Below are 27,245 nucleotides of genomic sequence, written 5' to 3' on the forward strand. Positions count from 1 at the left end.
CTTGATGGAAAAATATTTCTATGCATTTGTAGTAAGTGAATTTTATTCCATAATGAATATAATTGCAGTTTACTTTCCCAGTATAAGCTTGGAATTTATAATGTACTAGATTAAAGTTCAAACTTAAATTCCAAGTATTGTTCTATCATTCAGTATCATTCCTTAGTCTCCAACCTCTTTCTCCTCTTGTTTGTGTCTCTATTATACATTCTCTAGCAAACAAATTTTTTATTTTAAGATTTTGAAAATCTGAATACACATTAGATAGCAAAACTTATTACTGTATTAACTCATATCTAATAGTAATTAGAGGAATTTATAGCAAATATGTTGGTATTGAACAGATTTTTGTTATTAAAGTATTATATTGCAGGTTAAATAAATACGTATCTGCAATACGAAAAGACTTTAAAAATATTTTAAAGTACAAATTAATATTATTTTTGCTGTATAATAATCTAAATTAGTAAGGAATTTTGCCCTAATTTATACAATATATCATGTATGTAATTAATAATATAAAAACCATTGTGTGTGTGTGTGTGTGAATTCTTTATAATTTCTTCAAATTTTGTCCAATTCAGATGAAATTTTGGTTATATTTGTTTTATGTTCTGATGGAAAGTGTAGGCTACTTATTTTGCAGAAATATTAGCTATAGAATAATCATTATATCAATTTCGGATTGGTGATTGCACTTACATTTCAGTGATGTCAGTGACCTCATTTAGTTCATGCTTGATGATAGAATATCCCTTAAATTTATTGCTTCATTAAATTTAAAATTTAAAAAGAAGATAGCCAAATTGTTTCACTTCTATAACAAATTAAAAATCTTTTCATAGTGACCACTTGATGTTCTATTATCAAATCAGAAGTAAAGATCTAATGAGCCCATTATTTAGAAAGTGTTATCACTCATCTAACTAATTACATACAATTCATCCTTGTTTTATCAAGATGGAATTAAAAAGATGCTATTTTGTTGAAAAAATGCCCAGGGGAAAGCATAACAGTAGAATTGGTCAGGTAAATTCTAGATCTAAAAGAATAAGAACAACTGAGAACCACTGAAGGCCATGAAGCATCATTGAGTAAGAATGGCTTTTGTTGAGAGCTGCAGAAACAGCAACATAACATCAAGCTCAACTTTGAAGCTCTTCTCAATTCTTCAATCTCTATTTTCTCATAAAAAGTATTCTGTCATGCTTGACAGAAATTTCTAGTGAGTTATTAACTTCTGAAATTTTCTTCAATGATATGCACTACATTTTGAAATCTATTGTTAAAATGTCATTGTTTTTAATTCTACAATACATATTTTCATTTGGTATCTGTTTCCTTTTATGTTTTGTCATCCTTCCTCAATTTTGTGAAATATATCTTCTGATTTTACAATTTATGTATCATTTAATAACTCTTATATTTAAATTTTGAAAATTTTGGACTATTGTATGAAATATTTTTGTTATTTTCCTTCATTCTTTTGTCAAATAGCAGTTAGAGCTGTAACATTTATTATATGATTGCATACATATGAAATTCAACTTATGATCAGAGAAGTGGAACAGAATCCCATTTTAAGTGAGGGATATTTCCACCCTAAGCCATATTGGATTAGATTGTCTATTTGCATATTTAAAAATATGGAACAATAACCCAATTGAATGGAGTAATCCCAATGAGTCTTCTTAATGTTATTCTACAATATTCAGTTTGCATTTAAGCTGAGTATGGCCCAGATAGAAACAAAGTCATTGCTAATCATCAGAAACAGTCAATCAGAAGGATTGACTGTTTTTGATTATTAGAAAATTTTAATAATTTTTATTCTGTAATATCATTTCATTTTAATTAGGACAAAAATAATTAAATGTTATATATATATATATATATATATATATATATATATTTTTTGCAGAAAGAAGTAATTGACAATTGTGTTACTGGAATGGTTTGTGTTGCAAAATACAGTGAAGATGATAGTTGGTACCGAGCCAAAATTATCAACACATTCCCACCTAATACTGTGGAAGTATTTTTTGTTGATTATGGTAACAAAGAGACTACAAGCAAATCTAATGTAAAGAAAATATCTTCAGAATTTTTAAATGTGTCTTTTAAAGCTGTGGAATGTTCATTAGCAAATGTTGATCTTAGAAACGTTTTACCAGAGATGATAACGAAGTTTAGAGATCTTGTTTTAAATAATACTTTTACTGCTGTTTTTAAAGGTATGTTATTAATTATTAATATTCATTTTCAATAAAATCTAAACTAAAATATTCATATTTATCAAATTTTATAAAATAAATAAATTTTTTAAAATTAAATTTTCTATTAAAAATGTTTTTCTGGATATATATATATATATAAGCAAATTACAATACACTAAAGAATTTTTTTTCCTTTTTTTTGAGCAGTTGATAAAATCAAAAATTATTTTATTCTGTAAAGCAGTGATTCTCAAAATGGGTGATAATGCCACTTTGAGGGTGGTAGAAGACATGGGGCATTGGAAGGCAAGGGGGGTGTTGGAAGATAAGGCAGACAAGATTCATTTTGAAACAGACAAAAAGAAAATAAGAAATATATGCACTAAAAGGAGGCTGTAGTCTGGAAAGTTTGGGAAACACTGTTATAAAGTATTACTTGTAATTAACACTTTCTGGCCAACATACAGGAATAACCTTTAACCTAGAAATGTAATTTCTGTTAACTTTTGGTTTAAGTGTTTAGTTGCTTGCATTTCCTATGGCAATCGTCCTTCTGTAAGTAGTATACTTCTAGCTCCATCTAATGAAAAAATTTTAAGCTCAAAATTTGAAATCAATATCACAATTTTGTGACTTTTATTGAATTTTTCAGAACAAAAGGTTTTTTCCACTTTTTTTTTGTTGAAATTATTACTGTTATTATTAAATAATTCAATGATCTGTTCTTTTAAAATGTAAATACATGAAGTAAATAAGTAAAAACATCAAACTATTGCAGATTTCTGCACTTTTTTATAGTATGCAAATTTGCATATTTATTGAAATGGAATATAAATGAAACCAAAACTAAAATTTCATTGCACATATCTTCATATATCTTTATCAGAGGACAGAAAACACTAAATAGAATGAATTCCCCAATCAGAATTGAGAGTGCATTTTCCAATGGTGCAATTATAAATAAACACTAAAAAAAATTGGTGTTTGTTTTTGTATACATTATACAGGATGTCTCAAGAAAATGTATACACACTTTAAACATTTATAAAGTTGATGTTTATTAAAATATATTTCATTTTCAAAATGTAATAGAATTTATAGACATTATTTAATTGTTCTGTCAACACCTGATTTCAAACTGATGTCCGTTCTGGTCCATGCACTGCTGACAACATGAAGCAATGGAATTGCAAAAATCATGAAACATTTTTTTGGTATTTGTGCGCATTCTTGTTCAGTGGCTGCTCTCAATTCAGCAACTGTTGCAGGTTTCATAACATAGACTTTGTTTTTTAAGTATTCCCATAAAAAAAAGGCTAGTGGTGTGAGGTCTGGTGAAAGCGGAGGGTATTCTACAAAAAACCCCTTCATCCAATCCACCTGTTTGGCAAGATCTTATCAAGGTAGGATCTAACATCGTGATGATAGTGTGGGGATGCCCCATCTTGCTGAAAATAAAACTCCTCATCTTCAAAGTCTTCTCTAATGCTTGGCATGACAGACTGTTCAAGTAAACGGACCAGTCACAGTAGCGTCAAAAATGATTGGTCCAATTAATTCTCTTCATGATAAGTCACACTATACTGTAACTCCTGATAAATTAACATGATGTTCCACCATAACATGCAGATTATCAGGTCTCCAGTAAGTGCAATTGTGGCAGTTAATTGTACAATGTAATTTGAATGTAGCCTCCTAAACTGTGTTTGCACTTCAACTGCATTTTCACACTTCCAGTAGCATTTTGGAGTAAATTTTATTTGTTCAAAGCTTAGTCTGACTTCCATTATTAATTCTAATGGGTTTAACATGGAAATAAAAATACATCCATTGAGCTATCAGCTGTTAAAGTGTATATACATTTTTTTGGGACACCCTGTACTTATATTATAAACAATCAAATCTGTATCAACAAATACTTATTATATATTAAATTAAACAGGAATAAATGATCTTTAATATGGACTAGTTATAAAAACTATAAAGTTATTCATTTTCAAACATGCAAGATTTTAAAATAGGTCAACAAAGGTCATCCACGGCAACATAACACCTAACGTGTAAGACCTGAAAGTGTTAATTTACTATAATGAAGAACTTTTTTGCTATCATTTTGTTTAATTTAAGCAAAGAAACTTTTTTAGTTTGTTACATTTTAAATCTTGATAAACAGAAATTCGTGTACAGTGGTACCTCATATAACGTACGCCTTGAATAACGGACACTGTGAACAATGGACTTTTTGTTTGGCCGTTACGTGACTCGAGCACAAACCGGACTTTCCGGCATAATTGGTGACTGTTCCATGGGTGCGTTCTTTAATAGTGGTCGCTCTGCATCTTCGCTACTATGGGAGTGCGCTGCTGTTTGTAGGCATTTAGGAACGACGGTGAAAGAAAGAAAGATGGCGGCGCCTGCACTATCGATAGTATTGTGATGGAGGAATCTATAATTCTAAAATATGAGCTTTAAAAGGCAAAAGAAGGGTCCCAATTGTAAAATTTAACCATAAAATAGATTATTTGTTGAAAGAGCATTCAAAATAGCCTCGAAAAAAAATTTGTAAAGACACATCACCACGTGCACTAACTTGCGCTTTCACAATTTCTAAATTCTCATTCATAAAACCACATAATGGACCCGGAATCGAAACTATCTGAGCCATGGAGGACGCCATGTTGCTTTCCACCATAAACTGCTGCTACAAGCGGCCGTTTTTGCCGTCCGACGGCATGCACTCCCACTGGAATTTAGGAATCCATTCTGCAGGAATTTTTAAACGGATGTCGCTCGCGCAGAGTTACGCGGAGGAATAAAAGAACGCACCCCATGTTCATTTTTTTATGATACAGTACGGTTATTTTATGCTGCGGAACGAATTAGATGTTTTAACATGTATTTCTATGGAAAAATGTGTTTCGTATAACGGACGTTTCACTTAATGGACATGCACCTGGAACGGATTAAGTACGTTATACGAGGTACCACTGTACTTGAATGATTACAAGATGTTTATTCTAAAATATCCCTTTTATATATATGTGTAATTTGAATATGGAATAAGCATTTTCTGTTATTTTGAATCACAAATACTTTATTGAAATTCAAGAAATAACTGTTTTGTAGTCATTCTTTTTCTAATTACAAATCATACTAATCATTTTATTTCTTGTTGAATGAATTCCTTCCTTTCAGTAATTAAGGATTATATATATATTCTAATATTAATAATGAAAGAAAATTTACTTATATGAAAGATGATATTCACAAATTGTATGGTTTACATTTAAAAAAATTGCATAAGTTTACATATAAAAAGGAAACTCTGTATGATTAATTGAATTATCAGTTTTTTCTGAAGGTTGAATAGCTTTTCTATATGTCCTGCTAATGGAGTTTTCATATTCTATCAAAAAAGTAAACTGAAACATCTTGAGTTTTCCAGGAAGGGGACCAAATAGCTATTTTTGTATAGGTTATGTAGATAAATAAAATAATTCAAGTCATTTTATCTCGGTTTTAATTATGTTTTTATGATAAAAATGATATGATTACTTATAGAAGTCAATAGTTGTTTAATTTGAGTTAATTTTATAGTAGTAAGTAGTAATTGCTGCTTTGATATCATCTCTAGGTTCAAATATAAAATAATTTGATTTTAAAGTTAAGATTAAGATCTATCAATAAAATAGATTTTAAAAAAAGGTAGTGCAAATTGAAATTGTTTTTTTTTAGAAATACAGAATTTTTAATTAATGACTTTTATATTTTTAGGTGTAGAATCTGGAGTATACAAGGTAGAACTTCTTGATAGTGATGAGAATAAGATCAGTGAAAAATTTCAAAATTTAATGATTAATGAAAATGTTACAACAACAAATCTTCATATTAATTCTGAAGAAAACTGGAATGAAAATTTTGGAGTTGATGAAAATAAGAATTCTTCAAACTATGATAACTGGGATGATAAAAATGATAAATATGCTTGTAATGAATGGGAAGAACCAACTAAAACTACAACAACGGCAAATAATTCTCATAGTTTCTGGGATAATGAAGCAGAACCTGTAGTTGATTCTTCAAAATTTTCATCTAAAATGAAAGGTAATTCACATAATTTGTGGAATGATGGTCTAGATTCTGCAAATGATTCTTCAAAGTTTTCGTCTAATGAAAATAAATTTTCCTCTGATTGGAAGAAGTTGAAAACTGATGATACTAGAGAGAAGAGATTTTCTAAATATGATAAATCAAATAATTTCAGAAATGAGACAGATGAAAGAAAGAATAATTCTTGGTCAAAAGGAAATACTTGGAACAATGGTGGACAAAAGTCTACACAGGAAAGAAGAGGCAAATCAAAACCAGATCAGTGGCACTATAATGATCATCTTAGTTCTGGAGATGAATCTACTTTTAATTTAAACAACAGGAAAGCATACAAAAATGAAAGATCACCTAGATCAACAAATCAAGAACAACGAGGTTCTTTAGAAAATTTAACTGATTTCAAATACATTGCAATCACAATTGGTGATTTTAGGTACGTTAATGTTCCTAATGTAGTGAATCCTAATGAATTTTATTGTAGATTTATGGATGACAATAATGAATTATTGGGAATGACAGAGCAGCTTTCGCAGTTTTATGAAAACATAAATTATGGTGAATATATTTTAGAAAATATTCACATAGGAAAACCTTGTTGCATCTTATCCAAAGATAATAATTGGTGTAGAGGTAAAATAGAGAGCATTACTGGAGATAGTGCTAATGTCTTTTGTGTTGACTATGGCTGTTTTGAAAATGTTTTATTGAAAGATATTAAAGTTTTAAAACCAGAATTTCTGAAAGTTCCAATGCAGATTTTAAAATGCAATTCTCAAGGTATACAAGCTAAAGAATCATCTTGGAATGAAGAAGATATCAGTTTGTTTAAAAATATGACACAAGATAAATGTTTCTTGGCACAGTTTTTAAATAAGGATAGTGAAAATACTTATTCGGTTACTTTATTATCCGTAAATGCATTGACAGAAGCTAATGTTAATAAAGAATTTTTAAAAACTGGTCATGATATAAAGGAGCCTCAAGATAGTGCACCATCTTTGAAATTACCTTATTCTCTTTCTGTTCAAACAGATATACCACATGCAATAATAAACATAGGAGACAAATTAGAAATTATGGTTACTTGGGTATTTACAGTAGAAAGGTTTAATTGTCAGCTGACATCATACAGTTCAGATTTTGAGGAAATGATGGTCTCTATTCAAAAAACTTATAGTACAATGCAAGAATTAGAAGCAGTTATTGAAAAACCAAGTGTTGATTTATATTGCGTAGCTCAGTTTACTGAAGATAATGCTTGGTACAGAGCAAAGATTGTTTATGTAGAAGGAAACAAAATTGGTGTTCGTTACATAGATTATGGTAATGAAGAAGTAGTGGGTAGAAAAAGAATTAAATATGTCCTTCCACAATTTGCATCACTTCCAATTCAAGCCATTAAGTGCCAGTTGAATGGCATTAAATGTCTTGATAGTGATTACAAAGTGAATGAAGATCTTGTACAGAAATATTTTGCTGGAAAAATTATGTGTACTTTCAATTCTTTTATTGATGATATATATGTTGTGGATCTTGAAAGTAATGGTAAAAATATATCACAATTATTAATCAGAGATAGATTGGCTTCTCCATCAGATGATTATATACCACCAACAGCAGAAGAACCAGTCAGAATAACATTTTTAAATGCAGATCTTTCTCATAAAATAAATAAATCAATGGATGTGTTAATATCATATGTAGAAAGTCCATACAAATTTTGGTGTCAGCTACTTGATGACAGTGAAAAGTTAGAGGAAATCACTAACAGTATAACTACATATTATAATGAATTACCTGATGATTCAGAAAACTTAACACAGTTTGAAATAAACACATTATGTATAGCAAAATATACCGTTGATAATGAATGGTATCGTGCAGTTATAAAAAGTTGTGATGCTGATCAAGCAGAAGTAATGTTTATTGACTATGGAAATAGTGACACAGTACCTCTGTCACAGGTAAGACTTTTTATTAACAAAGATAAAGTAATGTTTTGATTTATACAGTAATGCAGTAGCTCCTCATTATATCATATGTTATATTGCTCATCTAGATATATCGTGTTTTTTTTCCTTCCAAATATAAAAATTTATTCAGCAATTTTTAAAAAATTTGTTGCTATTGAATTTATACTAGCATCCAATCATTTACCTTGAAATTACCATTTAAAAAATAATACAAACCACAAAGAAGTAGGTCAGCATGGAGATTGAAAATAGACAAAACTGGTGGATAGATACATTGGTTATATCACACCATCTGATTTGCTCATTCGGTTTGTCTCCTGATGTACTTGATATAACAGGAGGCTACTGTATAAACAGTTCATTTAGACAGTACTGGATCAATTATCCAGCAAGCTTGGGACTGGAATTCTGGATCTAGATTTTACAGTTTTCTGGACACAGGCTAAATATATAATTAAAATTAATATAAACAAGCTATAGTAAAACAAAACTACATTTAACATATTATGCTATAGCAGTCCCACTGGAACTGGCATTGTGTGATGCATATGCTATGGAAACCAAAAAAAATAGTGACACTGAAATACATACAGCTCACCAAATTGAAAACTAGCCAGTTTCAAAAATATCTGATTTTCTGGAAACTGGATATTTGGTCCATTATTGTATTTATAATTAAATAATACAGTAGAGCATCGATTATCCGACTTATTGGTTAACCGACCGTGTTCTAGTCGGCAAATTCAAATGTCCGCTAGTGATGTGGCACTACAATATTTGGTTATATCTTGGCTACTTTAATATTATTTTTGTTAAATTTTTGCATGTTTTAGCTGGCAGCACTGGCTCGACCATGAAAGGGAGGCTAGTATTTAAACCAGGCCTAATATACTATACTAATAATGTATTTTTTTACTTTCGGTTATCCAACTTTTCAGTTATCTGACCAACCCCAGTCCCCAATTAAGTCGGATAATCGATGCTCTACTGTAATAATAATTTATATTGGGCTACATGTACATTGATTAGATATTTCTTCTGACATCTAAAAATGACATTTTAACATATGCTAATTTTAAGAAGTATTACATTTATAATTAATTCAGAATAAAAATGTATTTATTAAGAAAACATTTATTTCAAATTATCTCAGTTATTTGATGAAATAATGAAATATTTCATATCTCTGTTAAACTTAGAAAATTAATTTATTTTCCATTAATTTTAATAAAAATAATGTTTTAGATTTTATATGAAAGACATTTACAATATAAATATTTTTCTCTCTGAATTTGATAATGTATTTATTTATTTATGGAAATATAAGTAAGGAATGTAGATTAAAACTATACATTAATACTGGAGGAAATAAATCTAATAACACACCTTAAACTCCAGAAGAAATGAATCTACTTAGGTTGAACAATCATTGTCAGGTTATGTAATTTGAATCACAGAAAAATTAAGCATTGAAACAGAAGTTCAAATCTTATAGAATGCCCAATACAATTGATGTGTAGAAAGTAATATGAACATTACTTAAAAGTTAAAAAAAAATATGATACTTATGTTATTTGAAATATATGAAAAATATGATAAGATAAATATACATGACTAAGAATCATCTGTTGTGCATATATATTTTGCTGTTAGGGTTTTTGTAGTTTGATTTCCATGCATTCAAGATAGTCTCTATATCTTGAAATTTACTAGGGAGCTGTCCATAAATGACATCCACACTGGAAGGAAGGGAGGTGTTGAGCTTCAGTGGATATCTCTTTATTTCATTAAATTTTATACAGTTTATGTATTTTATTGCATTTAAAATTTCTTGATGTTTCATTTCTACTTAGGGTATTTATCATTCATAAAGTGCTAAAGGTTTTAAGGGGGATTGAGTTTTGTTTGACGTCCAAAGAGGGAACGGAGGTTAAGGAAATTTGGGTAAACTGGAACAAGAGAAGTAGAGGGGAGTAAAAATTTCAAGAAAAATGCAGAATTTCTGGACAGAGACCCTATGTGGGATAGGGATCTTTTGTAGATTTCAAGTCCTTCCAAGTAGTGTGGCTGTATCCCACACCAGTTTCATTACCTTTGTCTTCATTAGGTTGACTTCAACTTTATTGTCTCCATAGTGTAAGCTGCTAATGCTGTGGGTTAGTTGTTTTTTTTATTGTTGCCTTGTGTTCTTTCAACCATGCTGTTCATGAGTGAAAGGTTGTGTCTGTGTATTCTAATATGATATTGTATCTGAGCAAAATGCTATAGATCTGGAGTTTTTGTTGGGGGTCTTACTAAGTTTTATATTGTGGAACTTCTATATCCAATCACTGACTTCAACTATTTCTCTGTATATTTTCTTAGAGCATGGCTATATTTTGATTACTATGAACTTTCTGTCGATATTACATGGTCTGTTTTGGATGTGTTTTCTTGCTTTTTGATTAACCGTGTTATCATTGTGACAGAATGTCTATATTTAATAATACCTATTCCAAAGAGAAAGAAAGCAGAGAAATACTGGTAGCAGAACTGAGTCTGCACATGCATCAAAGATACTATGCTGTTTAAATTATCAAAGACTAGAAGAAAGAATAGAATAGAACTTATTCAATGATAGGTCTGGATTTTTGACAGAGAAGGGAAACAAGAGAAGTAATACTAACTCTAAGATTGATAATCCAACAGCCTTCAAGTTAACAGACAAGAGTTAATTGTGTGAGAATCGATGGGCTAGAGGTTGCTACTCTGAACCCTGTTTGCAGTATCGGACTGGTAAAACCTGCTCACATTGTCACTGAATGGCTCAGATTAGAGGGGGGTCATGGATAAGTTGATAGGGTTGTTACCGTTAAAGGAACTTCAAATTGAGGCCAGTTTTACAAATAACAAAGTTTAATGATTAACATAAAAAGAATTTACCAGGTTGTTCAATAAGTTTTGTCGTTCAATAAGAGATGGCGCTATTAGGTTTGTCGTTTTATTACTCTAAAAATAGTACTACTTTTTTATAAACACATGTGAAGTTTCATGTAGATCTGTCAACTCATTTCTATATTTGCAGCTGTTCAAAGTTGACGTGTCAGTGTATTTCTTTACAATGGAAAAAATTGAATATTGTGCAGTGATAAAATTCTTATTTTTGGAAGGTGTAGCACCAAAACAAATTCATGAACGATTGGTAAAAGTGTATAAGGACTCTTCACCTTCAATTAGAACAGTAGAAAGATGGGTTGCTGAATTTAAACGTGGCCGTACAAGTCTTGAAGACGATCCACGTGAAGGACGTCCAAAAAGTGCATCAACACCAGAAATCGTAGCAAAAATACAGCATATGGTTTTGGAAGATCGTCGATTAACTGAGAGAGATTTAGTAGAAGCCCTAGGGATCTCATTAGGCAGTGTGAGCAATATTTTGGCTGATGTTTTGGGTTACAGAAAGCTGTGTGCACAATGGGTGCCGCATTCGCTAACTATGGAGCAAAAACACATTCGAATGCAACTTTCTCAGCAACATTTGGAGCATTTTAGAAAAAATAAAAAGGATTTTGTGCATCGTTTCATTACTATGGATGAGACTTGGGTCTACCATCATGATCCTGAATCAAAACAAGAGGCTAAGGAGTGGTGTGAACCCGGTACTTCGGCTCCGAAGCGAGTTAGGGTCCAGAAATCGGCCAAGAAGGTGTTAGCATCAGTTTTTTGGGATGCAAAAGGAATTTTGTTCGTGGATTATCTCCAAACTGGTAAAACAATAAACTCAGACTATTATTGTAATCTTTTGGACCAGCTGGATGTAAAAATTCGTGAGAAAAGACCTGGTTTACAGAAGAAAAAAATCATTTTTCATCAAGATAACGCACCCTCTCATACAGCTCAAAAAACCATTGCAAAAATCAGCGAATTAAAATACGAATTGTTGCAACATCCTCCCTATTCGCCAGATTTAGCTCCCTCTGACTTCTGGCTGTTCTCACATCTTAAAAATTCATGCATGGGAAACGATTTTCATCGAACGAAGAGGTAATAGCAGCCGTGGAAGCGTATTTTGACAGTCTTCCGGATTCTCACTTCAGGGATGGAATCCATAAATTAGAAGATCACTGGAACAAGTGTATTGAAGTTCAGGGAAATTATATTGAATAATATAATGTATTTCAAACCATAAAATTGTGTTTTTTTTATCGAATGACAAAACTTATTGAACAACCTGGTACATACCTAAGGAGTAACATATAAGGATGATAACTACTTAATTAACTAACTACTTTCACTTTTAAAATACCGAGAGAGAGTTTACATTGATCTAAATATACTATTTCTGGTAGATGGATGATCACTTGTTTTCTCATACAGTTGAGTTGGTTTCAGTGTAGTGGTCAGGAGTTTTCTCATTGGAGATGGGCAAGAGCATTGACAGACGAACCTTGGTCTGCAGTTTCGAGGGGAGTGTTTGTCCTGAGACTTGGATTCCTGCCCCTTTATTCTCAAATCCCCCCTGCAATTGGGGGTGTAAAACTTTCCTATGAGATGGAAAACTAATGCTGCTTCACATCTGCAGCTGTGTTTTCTATGTGTGAGGTATGATTTCTAAACAGGAAGATGATATATAAACAGGGAGGTGTAATTCTCTTTTCTCACTAATGATCTTGTGAGAATTTAAACTTGCACGATGTATTATCTCCCATGTATTAATTTAACTAAAATATTGTCCCACATCTCCAGGTTCTCACAATTGCATTTATTGATATCAAGAAAGCTTTTGACAATGTCAATTGGAAGATCATATTTAGAGCACTGAAGACATTAGAAGTTGATTACAAGGATAGAAGAATTATATTAGAACTACCGTATTTTACGAACTATAAGACGCACCTTAATTTTTAAGCAATTTTTTAAAAAATACTTATAAGACACACCTGAATTTTGGAGGCAATTTTTCGAAGAAAAAGTGCGTCTTATAGTCCGTAAAATACGGTATATAAAAACCAGACAGCACTTATAGGAAGGGAAGAAGATGCAAAAATCAGGAAAGGTATACCAGGTTGTTCAATAAGTTTTTGTCATTCCATAAGAAAAACACAATTTTATGGCTTGAAATACATTTTATTATTCAATATGAGATTATATTCAATACACTTGTTTCAGTGATTTTCTAATTTAAAAAAATACATTGTAAAAAAATACAGTGACACATCAACTTTGCACAGCTGTAAATATACGAATGAGTTGACAGAGCTAAACTTCACACGTGTTCATAAAAAAATAGTACCATTTTTAGAGAAATAAAGCGACAAACCTAATAGCACCGTCTCTTATTGAACAACCTAATACAACAGGAATATGGATTTCCCTGCTCGTATTCAATATGTACAGTACATAGCAAAATCTATGAAGGAATTTGTTGCCACCAACAGAACAGAAGCAAAAATAAATGGGAAATTGTTCACAATATGATATACAGATGATATTTCCCTGGTAGCAGAAAACAAAGAGAGGCTCCAGCAAGCTCTTTTAAATCTCAATAAATATCTAACAGAGATGCAAGATGAAAATTAATAAGAAGACCAAGGTATTGAAATGTATGAGAAAAGGGCAAGAAGGTTCAAATGCTTGACTAGAGGTTGAAACAATTGAAGAGGCAAAGACATTCCCATACCTAGGCAGTATAATTTCCTCCAATGGAAGATTCCTTCCTCCGAAGTATAAGAGATGTGTCTTCTAGGATAGTGTAAGCAAAACAAGACTTCTATAAAAAGAGAGGGCTGTTGATATCAAATAATATATCATTAGAACTTAGGAAACGTTTCATCAAAAGTTTTTTGTTGAGTATAGCATTGTATGGTTCAGAAACCTGGACTCTTTGAGAGGCAGAAAAATTTAAACTGGAGATCTTTGAGATGTCCTGGCAATGAATGGAGGAAAACCAAAGATACAGTGTAACCTCTGAATAGTAGACACCATCAGGACTGAGAAGTTTGTCTGCTATTAAGAGGTATGGTACATGCTGGTGACTATACTGTATTTTAACATAATTATCATATAGTGAAGAAAATGATGGATTATGAAAACATCAAATTTGCTCTAGGAATGTGAATATAGTGAAAAGTAGGCCTTTAATTAGGATATATATATATATATATAGGATGTATACTCATTAGAAATTTGATATGGATATGCACATTACTGGAAAGAAAGTTAAGGGAAAAACGAGTCATAGAAGACTAGAATAGAATATCTGGAATGTTAAAGGAGAGGTCTTGCCAAATGATAAAACTGCTTGCTCAAGATAGGAATAATTTTTTATTTTTATCATAAAAAACTTTTATGAATGATGAAATAAAAATATGTCATTAATCAGAAATTTGTTCTAGTGGGTTGCATTTGTCCAGTTCAATACTGAGCAACTTTTTCCAGAATCAGAATTTATGTTCAAATACTGAATTGTGCAAGTACTTAGATAATACTGTACTTCATTAGCCATTTTATGAATGATTGCTTACCTACAATTAAAGAAAAAGTTTAATAGCACCTATCTAAAAACATTTAAATAAACATTATGAAATACATACATTAATCTATAAAAACAAAACACAGTGGGTCTTCTGATAGCAACAATAACAACACATGGTTCATAGGAAAACTAGAACAAGGAAGAAAAAATTGTACTATCAGTTTTCATTAAAGTAAAACTGACTAAATGTGCAAAACAAATTGAAAATTTCAATATTTTAAAATTTGTGGGCAAATTTGAGACGACACACATGCTTACTTGAATAAAAAAATATCAAATAACATACAGTAGTTTACTCTTAAAAATTGTGAAAGTTTATATAGAAGATTTTTCAAACTATGTTAGAGTGAAACTGTGTGTAGAGGTACCAAATTGTATGACGGATACCTGTTTTTAAACAGAACATCATCTGTGTAGCTTATAGAATTGAGTTCATTCTGAAAATTTGATGGGTTGATTTTCATTAAACTTTGTCATTTTACATAATGTCAGATAAAGACATTAAAAATCAGATATTTATGATTTCATTTTTAAGATACACTGGGTGAAAGTGGCAATGTTCTTACTGCAGTAGTGGCAAGTGATCGTCATATATGGCCTCCAAAACAACGTTAATGACCTAGCACTTGAACTCAATTCTTAGTTTGTGTTCAGAAAGAAAATGAACTGTGCCTAGTTAAACATTTTTATATAAAAAGTTTCTTTTCTCTACTTGTGAAATTTCCTTTTAATCGTTCATTTTGATAAATTATTAGAGTTTAAACATCTGTGTTCGTAATTTCAATCATCTTAGGCTATAACAATTTAATAATAAAATATGTCCAGTGAAATCTAGCAAAGAGAGCTGTACATAAATTTTTATATGAAAATACTTTAAGGAAATTAACACTATTTAATATATTAAAATATATTTGTATTAATGCTTTTATAAATTCAAAATTTATTTATTTCTAGATTAAAGTTATTACAGAAGATTTAAGTAATATACCAGCTCAAGCAGTTGAATGCTCATTACATGAAATTCCGTCATCTCTATCAGAGGATGAGCAGAAAAAGTTTGTCGTCTTTACAAGTGAGAATGAAGTGAAAATGATTATAAACAAATGCAATGCAGATGGAACTTTAGTAGTAACATTGTTAACGAGTTCTGAAACAGAAGAAATTAATGTTGGCGAAAAATTGTATGGAGAGTTAGTTCAAGGTTGGTAATTTTAATTTCTTAAAATACAGTAATCCCTGCTAACTCAAATTTTTCCAAAACAGTAATTTAAAATTTCTTGATAGTAGAAAAATAATTAAAAAGTGTTTTTGGTATCCAGAAGTCTTTGCAATACCATGCATTATATTACTACAGTAAGTTACTAAAGACTGTACATTGCTGTATATTGTATTGTCATGAAAGTTTTTTAGCTCATTTCCTGTAATAATAAATTCAGCAGTATAATCTTGGCTCGGTAAAATTTCTGTATAGAGCTGATCATAATAAATTACTGTACTGTACTGTACATCCATGTTTTCAGAGAAAATACTTCAAATTTGCAGTTTTGTGAACTTGGACAACCTTCATCCCTCTTACTCTGAGTTAGCAGAGTTTACTATATTTATAATTATTAAAGATTTTTTTTATTTTCAAAAATATTTTATTGAATTTTTTAATTTTTTCACTGCATTTAGGTATGTATTTTCAGAAATTTGATGATGATAACATAGCATTCTTATTGACAAAATGTTGTAGTAAGTGAAATTTCAGAATTTATGGCTTTAATGAATGAAATGCTCAAATTAACCAATTGTTGATTCTAATAGTTCATAAAGATGTAATTACAGTAGAGCATCGATTATCCGACTCAATTGGGGACTGGGGTTGGTCGGATAACTGAAAAGTCGGATAACCGAGAAGTATGAAAAAATACATTATTAGTATAGTGTATTAGGTCTGGTTTAAATACTAGCCTCCCTTTCATGGTCGAGCCAGTGCTGCCAGCTAAAACATGCAAAAATTTAACAAAAATAATATTAAAGTAGCCAAGACATAACCAAATATTGTAGCGCCACATCGCTAGCGGACACTTGAATTTGCTGACTAGAACGCGGTTGGTTAATCGATAAGTCGGTTAATCGGGGGTCAGATAATCAATGCTCTACTGTAATATATTTAAAACACAATATATGTTCAAGTAAAAATATTAAATATAAAACATGGCCGATGGTATTACATTTAATTGTATAAATATAAAATTGTAACGTTTAACAAACAATGTACAAGTTGTTTGTTAAAACAAACTTACGTTATTAATTAATGTAAGCAAGTATTTTTGTTAAAACATTGCAATTTTATATTTATACAATTAAATGTAATACTTTCAGCCATGTTTTATATTTATTATTTTTACTTGAAAGTGTATTTTATGTGAAAATGGCAATAGCACTAGAGGACGTTTTTACCATATTTACATTTTATTGTGGAGGCAGTAGCCTCTAAAGAAAGGTCGCCTCCGTGTTTGTGAAATTGTGGACTGTCAACTGGAGCGAACGACAGATGAATAACGTAAACAAGTATTTTCGTTAAAACATTGCAATTTTATATTTATACAATTACAATATATGTTGCCATCCATGGGAAGATGAGAAGGCTATGTATGTATTGGAGTCATCACAGAGGGAGTGCTGATGAGAACAATTGTTTCTTCCAGTTTATTGATTTAGTATATAGTGATCTAAAAATAATTATTTAAAAATTTAATATAAAGAAATTCATTTATGAAAACCAAAAATAAAAAAATTAAATTATAAAATTATTTAACAAGTATTTTATTAAATTAGATGGAGAGGTTTTTCCCTCGATGCCAGAGTCAGATGAAAGTGTGCCAGGATATGTGACATCAGTAAACAGCATATCTGAATTTTTTGTTCAGCTCTCTTCTAAAGATGATGATTTATCTAAATTAATGGCAGATTTAACAGATGCGTATGCTTCACTTTCCACAACAGATCTAGCACTCGAGACCATTACCCAGAATAAAATTTATTGCGCTAAGTATTCTGAAGACAATAATTGGTACAGAGCTGTAATCAAAGATGTAAATGGTATGTATAATTTTATAAATTGAATAATAGATATAACAGTACAGTTGAGTATCTTTAATCTGGCACCATTAGGATGTGTATTTTTCTGGACCATGGTGTTTATTTTGTTTTTATTCAGTGAGAGTTTTTTAGATTTCTCAAAATTGTAATTTTTGCAAATACTTCTGGATTACAAGTATTCTTGGATTATAGATTTCTAGACTACAGATGCTCAGCTTATTAAAAATTATAGGTGACTATACAGGATGAGTCAAGAAATCCATTGCATTCTTTTCATTCCAAAAGTACTGAAGATATATAAATTTTGTTACTGTAGCTACATAAGAAATGATGCATAGAGAATTGGATGATATGTTTTTGTTGACAGATACCTTTAAGGTCATTTATGCCCATAATTATTTCTGTTGAGGGCACAACAGAAATAAAACTTTTGAACATGTATTAAAATAATTTTTCTGACAATTTTTGACTCCACTTGTTTAATTAAATCCTAATTAAATAAAAATACTTAATCAGCATTGTATAAACAGATGTTCAAAGTATTAATTATTTTAAAAAAGGAACTTTAAATTCTTGAAGAGTAAAAAATGAGATGTTTTAAATTTACCTTGAAAATCATTTTCCAGGTCAACAAAAGTTTCATACAATTCTCCAGATATGACTTCCTATCTAGTCATACCTGGATTTACTTTGATATTTCCAAAGCTTTAAAGTCTAATAATGCAATACTGACAATTTTTATAGATTTTAGCATCAATGAGAGAAAAAAATTGTTTTCTTAAGCAGAGTTTTAGCTGTAAAGTCTAAAATAATCATTAATATTTTCCTCTATATTAATTGCTAAACTTTTCATTCCATAATATGAAAATTCTATTACAGTGATAATTTTCAAAAATTGCAGACTTATAAATTTCCACTGGAGTCTGTTTGATTGTCTGTCCTTCTTTAATCTCAAGAACAGAGTTAGATAGATGAAAATAAAGACAAGATATGTAAAGCTTATGGGCAGAAGGCCTTGATTAACCATATATGAACTTCCAGTTTGGACTGGAAGTTGTGTTATTTCAATTCAAAAATTTTCTCCTGAATGGAATTAGATAGATGACAGGAAAAGTATGGTGTACAGGGGCAAGACACTACTAAAATTGAGAGCATTGTAACAAAAAATTGCAGCCCAGATGTTAAAAGAATACTCTGTATTGTGAGTATTCATTATGCATGTCCGTGCAGTTACATGGTCAAATATTGCCAACATTGTTGATAAGCAAGAATGTAAGATGACAGAGCAAAAAAATGGTCCCACTTCTTCAACAGTGCACAAAGGAAGAGCAGCATACTCTTGTCTGCAAAACTGAAACAGTTATCAGTGCATGCAGGTACAGTATGGAGACACTGCATGAGTCATTCCTGGGTGTATGGGTAGTGTTGTAAAGTACTATTTTTTTAGTAGCTTAGGAAACCGACTATAATTACGGTCGGTGAAACTTCCGTTAATCTAACGGGTACTTTACGCGGATTCGAGATTAGTTTGCCAGGCCTGGGCTTTTAAGCATGCACCGAAAAATTAGTAATAATAACGACAAATATCAAGTCAGATCAAAAGTTCAAATATATTTAATTAGCAACTAGAACATACTACGTACAAATATCAATAATTCCAAACAAAATTTATTAACGAAAATCAACAAGTCAACCCGACAATAAACTTAGCTACTTAGCTTAACTTAATAGTAATTCCCCTTTGAATTTCGACAAATCAAATACTTAGAAACTATGAACAAAATCTCTTACTAATTAAATGTCTATCCGTCACCTCACTATACGAAGAAAACTATTTCCTCAATCCTTTCGATATCGTCAAATCGTCAATCGAACTCCTCTTTAACACCTTGGATCGTCCAATTATCAATCTGGACTTCTATCAGAAAATACTTCGCTTTCGAATTAACCTCTCTCTCAAAGTCGCCTCGATTTGGAATTCACCTCGGTTTGGAACTCGCCTCTCCTTCTTCGGTTAACGTACGGGTTTTATACTGTGAGGTGACGTCACACTTGAGCTGGGTTACTCCTCTTATTTACATACTTAGTTGCTAACATTAACTTTCTGTTCTGGCAGCTTTAAGTTCCCGACAAAGCTTATAAACCGTTTACAAAATATTTATCATAATTTTCTGGGATGTTTAAGACGGTTTATCAAGTATTTCTCTACTAGTGATTGTGGGGACTCCCCCTCCATTTTTTTTTCTGCGGACTGTTATTTCCGCCGGGCAGCGCAAGTGCGCAAGATTTTTTCCTACGGCGCTTATTTCTCCATGAGTTGTTTTATCTTCATTTTTCATTACTAACAAGAGAGTGGTGGGGAACCTTCGTCCTAAATAAACATAAACCCCAAACAAAAGATAATAAAACGGAAATAATAATAAAATAAAAATAACGTTCGGACTCAGTTCCTTACAGTGTTCTAGCTTCAAAAAAGGCCACAGTTTAAATACTGTTCCACAATTACTTGCAGTAGTACTGTGGAAGATTCTCCACAGTACTAACTGCAATACTAGCATTGGAGAATTTTCTGCAGAACTGTAACTGTTTTTGAATGTAGAACTCTACTTGTACACATGGATGTGACTCATGCAGTTATCTTCATACTGTACCTGCATGTGCTGATGGTTGTCAGTTACACAACATTATACTGCTCTTCATTTACTGCTGGAGAGGCACTGCCATTATATTGGTCTGTGTCTCATGATCATTTCTCATAAGAAAAATGTCAAATAAGTGTTTAACAATTTAAGATTATTAGTACAGTCAAACCCCCATTAATACAAACTTGAAGTAGCTTAAAAATTGGCACTTTGTATTAACAAAATTTGTATTAATCAAACCAAACTCAATAAGTTTTACAAATATATTTACAAATTTGATAACATTGAAGTTCCTATTTTCCCTCATCCACATGACTGCAAAGCTATTTCACATAAACTGATAACATAATAATGAGGACTGGATTAACATTAGAAAATTTGATAAAATGTTTAAAAAATTTTCAATGTGATGCTTTGATTAACCAGAATTCTTACTCCAAATCAATAGTTAGAAGGCTTTTTTCGAGATTTTATGATTTTATATATATTCTAATTTGTTTAATTTCTGAGTCATGAGCTTTCATAAAATGTTTCTAATTACGTGTTTTTTTTTGTTTTTGTTTTTTATTTAAAGGTGATGATGTTACTGTCTTTTTTATTGACTATGGAAATATTGATGTCATTCCAAGAGAAGATGTCAAAATTTTAAAAGAAGAATTTTGCAAAATTCCATCATTTTGTTATAGATGTCGTCTAGCTTACATTAAACCTATTGATGACGAATGGTCTACTGAAGCAATAGACTGGTTCACAACATATATATTGGACAAAACCTTAAATATTTGTTTTAAACATGAAGAGAATCCATACCCAGTAATGATTTTAAATGAAGAAAATGATAATATTTCAGATTTATTAATACAAGAGAAGTTTGCAGTTTTTGCTGATGAACTTTTTGGTGATGCAGTTTCTGCTGACGAAATTCTTGCTGATGCAATTTCTGTCAATGAAGTTCCCACTGATGCAGTTTCTGCCGACGAAATTCCCACTGATGCAGTTTCTGCCAACAAAATTCCTGCTGATGCAGTTTCTGCCAACGAAGTTTCTGATCATTTTGATTGGCATATTCCAGATGATAAATCAGGAAGTGAAAGTGATGAAGTTGTTCATCTTGAAGATGGTACATTTCCTATAATTCATAGATACAAACCAACTGGAAGAGTTCGTGTTATTGTTTCTCATGTTGAATCAGCTGACAGCTTTTATGTTACACCAGTAAATAAACTTGACAATTTGGAAAAGTTACAAGAAAAATTGCAGACATTCTATGAAAAAGAACGTGAAAATGTAGAGCAAATTTTTATGTTTCAGCCATGTGTTAAGAAATTCAGTCTCGATGAAAGATGGTACAGAGCAGAAATTATCCACCTTTCAGAAAGTTCTGTTACCATTAGGTTTGTTGATTATGGAAATTCTGAAACAGTTACAAAAGATGATTTAAAAAATATGCATAAAAAATTCCTCTCCATTCCTGCTTTTGCCTTGGAATGTTCACTTGCAGATTTAACTGCAAATCCTGAAAAATTAGATGAAGCTAGAACTCTATTAGAAGACTTAATAAATGAGAAAGAAATTGATATTACAGTAATTAGTAATGAACTACCTTTATCTGTTTGTATCATTTCAGATAAGGAAAATATTTATAATCAGTTAACAGAAAGTGGTTTATACACACGTACTCCACAGCCAGAGAAAGTTCAGTATTCACATGTCATCTTACCTTCTGATTGTAAAATTGAGGTTATAATTTCACATGCATTATCACCTTCACAGTTTTATGTTCAGTTGTCTGAAAATAAATTGGAGTTAGATACATTTATGACAGATATTTTAAACAAATATCAAAGTGAACAGCCTACTTTAGAAGAATTTGTGGTTGGTGACTTGTGTATTGCTTATTACTCTGTAGATCAAGGATGGTACAGAGCAATGATTACAGCAATTCAAGATGATGATTATGTGAAGGTTATTTATGTAGATTATGGTAACCAAGAAGTTGTTCCAAAAGATAGTATCAAAGAAATCTTGCCAGAATTTAAAAATCTTCCATTTCAGGCTGTGAATTGTAGTTTGACAAAAGTTCATGATGACAATTGGGATGAAGAACATTGCTTGATGTTTCAAGAAATGGTGGTATCAGATGAAAAAACTTTTGAATTAGAATGTGTAGCAAACCACATCACTTTTTATGAAGTTAAACTTTTAGATAATGGAACTGATATTACTGAAATTTTAATTGAGAAAGGATTGGTATCTGCTGCCGATCAGAAAAATATTAAAAATGCTGCTGATGGTGAAATGGTAGAAAATATTGCAGATCAGTACATAGATAATACATCAGATGTTCAAGTTTTGGAAAAAGATTTATCTGTTACTTCCCAGGAATCAATTAACAGTAGTGTACAGCAAAATAATTCAGAGTTTTCTACTAAAGAAGTGATGTCTACTCCAGTAAGTAAACATAAGCCAGAAATGAAATCAACTCCTGAAGATATTTCAGCAATTGATGCAAACAATGATCTTTCTCAGTTTCAAGAATCTGATACCACTTTTTATACAACTGTAGAAGATACAAGCGATTTCATTAAATCTGAAAATATACCTTTAAATCAACCATCCAAAGTTGAAATTCAAAGTTCTGATCAACAAACATTGACTGATGAAACAAATGATAGAAAAATTGAAGATAATGATGTAATATCCAAAGATAAAGATGATTATGAAGCAGAAGAATGTTCAGAAGATTTTTATGAAAACATTGACGACAGTTGCAAATATGAAGCACAGATAACATCTGTTAGTGCTAAGAAATATGACGAGGATATAATTGGTGATGTGATTAGTAGTGAAATACCCGAAATGCTTTATGAAATGAAAAGTGATGATAAAAGTGAAACTGAAATACAAGAATCGTTTTTCAGTGTGGAAACTTATGGAGATGATAAAATAATTAATGAGGAGAATGATTTTGCTGATAACTCTTTTCAAGATTCCAAAACAAACTTTCTATCTCACTCAATAAGAGCAGATACTGGCACATGTTTAAGTAGAATAAAATTAGGTAATGAATTGGAAGATGAACAGGTGATTGATGTTCCAGCAGACACTTTTCATTCTAAAGAAGTAGATTCATTGGATCCGATAGACTTGAAAAATAAAACCGACGATACAAATTTTCAAGACTTTTCCTCAGAAGAGGACTTTCAGAATGATGAAATTCAAGAGACTGCTTCAGATCAATATTTATATAAGACAGGAAGTGTTGTTGATATTAAGAAAGAAGACTGTATTCCAAAATCTTTGTCTACCAATTCTGAGAAAGCATTGTCAGAAGAATGTAGAGATTTAAACAACAGTTCGCCTTCGAGTGCATATAGCTCAGAAGGACAAGAAATACCCGGATCTTGTAAATCACAAGAGGAAAAGATCGTCCCAGGTCAAATTTCTTACGTTAATTTGTCCAAAACAGAGTCTTGCGAAAGGCTCGAAGAACAATTTTCGAAAGATGGCATCAGTACTCTGGATACGGGAACTGTTTCTCCGTCAGATTCAAAGGAATTGGTTAGTGATGGTCTAAGAAAATCATCACTGGAAGAGAAAATTGTCCCAGGACAAGTATCTTATCTTGGCAAGAATGAGTAAAGTGCCTAGAGAAAGTTATTTTGATTTAAATAATTTAGAAAATGTTCTGAACTATTTGATGTACAAACCAATGTTTAAAATTTAATTATTGAATATTTTGTGGAATATATATATATTTTTTTTTATACATTTAAATATGTATAAATTGAATAAATCTACACAAAACAATTTTTCCTTTTCTTTATTTCTAAGTTGGAGGAATAAATTATTCTTTAATTAAAATTAATTTTTTAATTATCTAAAATATTGTCTTTGTATCTTTAAAATATATTTAAATTTGCTGTAATATTGATGCTAAATTTAAAAAAATTACTTATTGTAAAATATGTTTTGAGGCTTAAGTCATGACTATATTTCACATATTTCCTGATTTAAGATATATTAAAGATTTTGTTGCTAATAACAAATGCATTTTGTTTCTATTTTTTTAAACTGCTTTGAGGGCACGAAGATGACTTCTTTCCATACCCATTGCGGGTATGGCCAGACTTACAATGGGGCTGGCCAGGTAGTGAGCCTGTCCAAATACTTTGGGTGGCCCAAAGTATTTTGACAGGCTGCCATGAAAAGTTCCTGGAGGTTGTTTTTTTTCATGCCCCGAGTCCCAGAATGGTAGGCAAACGTATCATTCATATTGGTCACCTAGCCGTCTAAATTCCCTTTTCCTTCTTGTTATATACTGTACGTAACACGGGAAAGTCTTCGAATCGTGTCAAATTTAACCGTCCAGATTTATTTTGCAACCACATTTTGAGACCTAAACTCTACAAAAAAAGTAAAACACGGGGGAAAATTTGCACGTGTGTGTTGCCATCTATTTCATTTAATATTTCAAGATGGGTTAATGATTAAGAAACCAAATTTGGCATGATAGCTTGCAGTGGCGTGCCGTGACATTTGATGATAGGGAAGCTGTTTCTGTAAGAAGCCGACTTCCGGGGGCAATCAGTTATTTGCGCGTCAGTGATGGTCTAGGGTCCATTCGTACGTGCGTAGTGGCAGAGGAGACAAAGATGACAACCGTTTCTTTTAACATAAAATAAACATCCACTATGTACAAAGTTTGCTTTAGGACAATCAGCCGTTCCAACGTCCTGGGCGTCGATGTGGTTCTTTGATCGTCGGTCGAAGGTGGCCCCGGGACTGGCGTTGACAAGTCTGTAAGGCACGGGGAGACGGTCTAAGTCCGAAGTGGCACGGGTTACAGGTTGGCACAATAGACTGGAAACTGCTATTTTTGCGCGTTGACACACTGCGTTTTGGTTATTCGGAACGTTAACCGAATGCGCGGTTCCTCGATTGTCAGGGATTCTATCAATCTCCGTTCTTTCTTTCATCCATTTGGATTGGTCATTCTCCTTCAATCATGCTTCCCGAGTGGCTGGTCCCTCGTTACTAAGCGTAACGAGATTCCTACCTGGAGTGCGAGAAAAGTCAAAATCGAAGATGAATTCGATCTTCCACCGATCATAGGACGACTTCCTTCCGCAATTTATAATTTCTGCGTCGCAGTTTGATATAAACAATGGGTTTCTGACCACAAATGATTTTTCCCTGTGTTTTTTTAAACTAATAAATTTTTCTTTAAATTAACCGTTTTTTCGCGTCTTTCGTGACTGGTCAGACATGTCCGGAACCTCACATTTCCATAATAGTTAACAAATACTGGAAATGACAAAAATAAACAATTTATGTATTTTAGTTCTAAAATACAAGTAATACATACATAATACAAATTGATATGATACAAACAATGATAGAAAAACTTGTTTTTTAATTTTTTATAAACTAACTCTATTCGGCGATTTTTTTCCGCAAAGTCGTTAATTGCTTTATCATAATCGCTGGTCGTCGACTCCATCAACGTATCTAAAAGCTCTTTTTCTATCGAAAGCAACGCTAGCGATGATAATTTTTCCTTCGATCGAGTGTTCCTGGCCAATGTATGAATTCGCTTCGTGGTTGAAAAACTGCGCTCAACAGACCCATCGGTAGATGTACCGTAAAAATTAATATTAAATCATAGAATTCTTTTACTATAACTTTGTTCGGATCGTCATTAATTATAATATGTTTTATGTCTAAGAGTTACTTGTCAATAGAGTCCGGACACGAATATAAATATTGTGATTCATTACGTAATTTAGATAAATCAAAAAATTTCCCGTAAAATTGTTTTTCATAATATTTAAAATGATTAACATCTAAAAGTGATGAAAATTCTAAAGATTTTGTCTGAAAATCCGTCAATATAATTATAATTAAATTTAACTTTGCAAAGAAACGTACATAAACATAAGATGAATATTCTTTACTTTTTAAATCTTAAAACAATTCACTTAGCCACTGGTACGGAGCTATTTGACTAAAGGATAGAATCGTTGGAAGCGTTATGATGTGTAGCATCCACCAGCTAAACCGCCAGAGGCTGGTGCTCTGTAAAACGCATGCGCCAATGCCTGTAAATTGGCTGCTTTACACCATTCAAACATTTTTGCCCCCGGAAGCTGTCTCGTATTCGACAATACAGCGCTTCTATTGGGAATATGCATATACGAATTTAGATTCGAATATACAATAGCCATCTTATCGTTGTTTTTCACATATATTTTATTATTATTATAACCGCATTATGTATTTTATTACAGATTTCTCTATGAAATCTGTAATAAAATACATAATGCGATTATAATAAAATATTAATTTTAAGTAATTCAAAGTAGTACGTTCAAATATGAAAAGAATCGCGCATTGTGTACAGTCAAACCTGTTTTTATGCGGTGGATAGGGACCGCATAAAAAAGTCTCACGTAGAAAATAACTCAAAACCGTACGAAATATAATTTATTGACAACAGATGTCAGCACTTGACTGCATCGTCTCGTCTATCGTCTGTTTTACATATTTTTGTCCAGGTGGTGTTTTGTTGACTTAAAAAGTAAATTATTTCATTTTTTCGCATATTCATGCAATAATATTACTATAATAAGTGCATTTATGCTATAATAAGTTTATTTAGCTATAATAAGTCAACGTAAGACATGACGAATCGCACGAGACT

At 31.4% G+C, this 27,245-nt stretch overlaps 1 protein-coding gene across 1 annotated transcript in view; it reads left to right on the forward strand.

Annotated features, from left to right (window-relative positions):
- tud (tudor domain containing protein) overlaps positions 1-24,553 on the forward strand; it is a 44,639-nt gene extending 20,086 nt beyond the window's left edge. Inside the window, exons 3-7 of the mRNA XM_067264822.1 lie at positions 1,922-2,234; positions 5,991-8,290; positions 15,768-16,014; positions 17,637-17,900; positions 21,117-24,553. Of these exons, the coding sequence (XP_067120923.1) occupies positions 1,922-2,234; positions 5,991-8,290; positions 15,768-16,014; positions 17,637-17,900; positions 21,117-24,184 (6,192 nt within the window). The 3' untranslated portion in view covers positions 24,185-24,553. The remainder of the gene's footprint in view (positions 1-1,921; positions 2,235-5,990; positions 8,291-15,767; positions 16,015-17,636; positions 17,901-21,116) is intronic.
- The last annotated feature ends 2,692 nt before the right edge of the window (positions 24,554-27,245 follow it).

The sequence above is a fragment of the Centruroides vittatus genome, unplaced genomic scaffold (assembly GCF_030686945.1).
Source record: "Centruroides vittatus isolate TY-2023 unplaced genomic scaffold, ASM3068694v2 contig_1048, whole genome shotgun sequence".
Taxonomy (NCBI): domain Eukaryota; kingdom Metazoa; phylum Arthropoda; class Arachnida; order Scorpiones; family Buthidae; genus Centruroides; species Centruroides vittatus.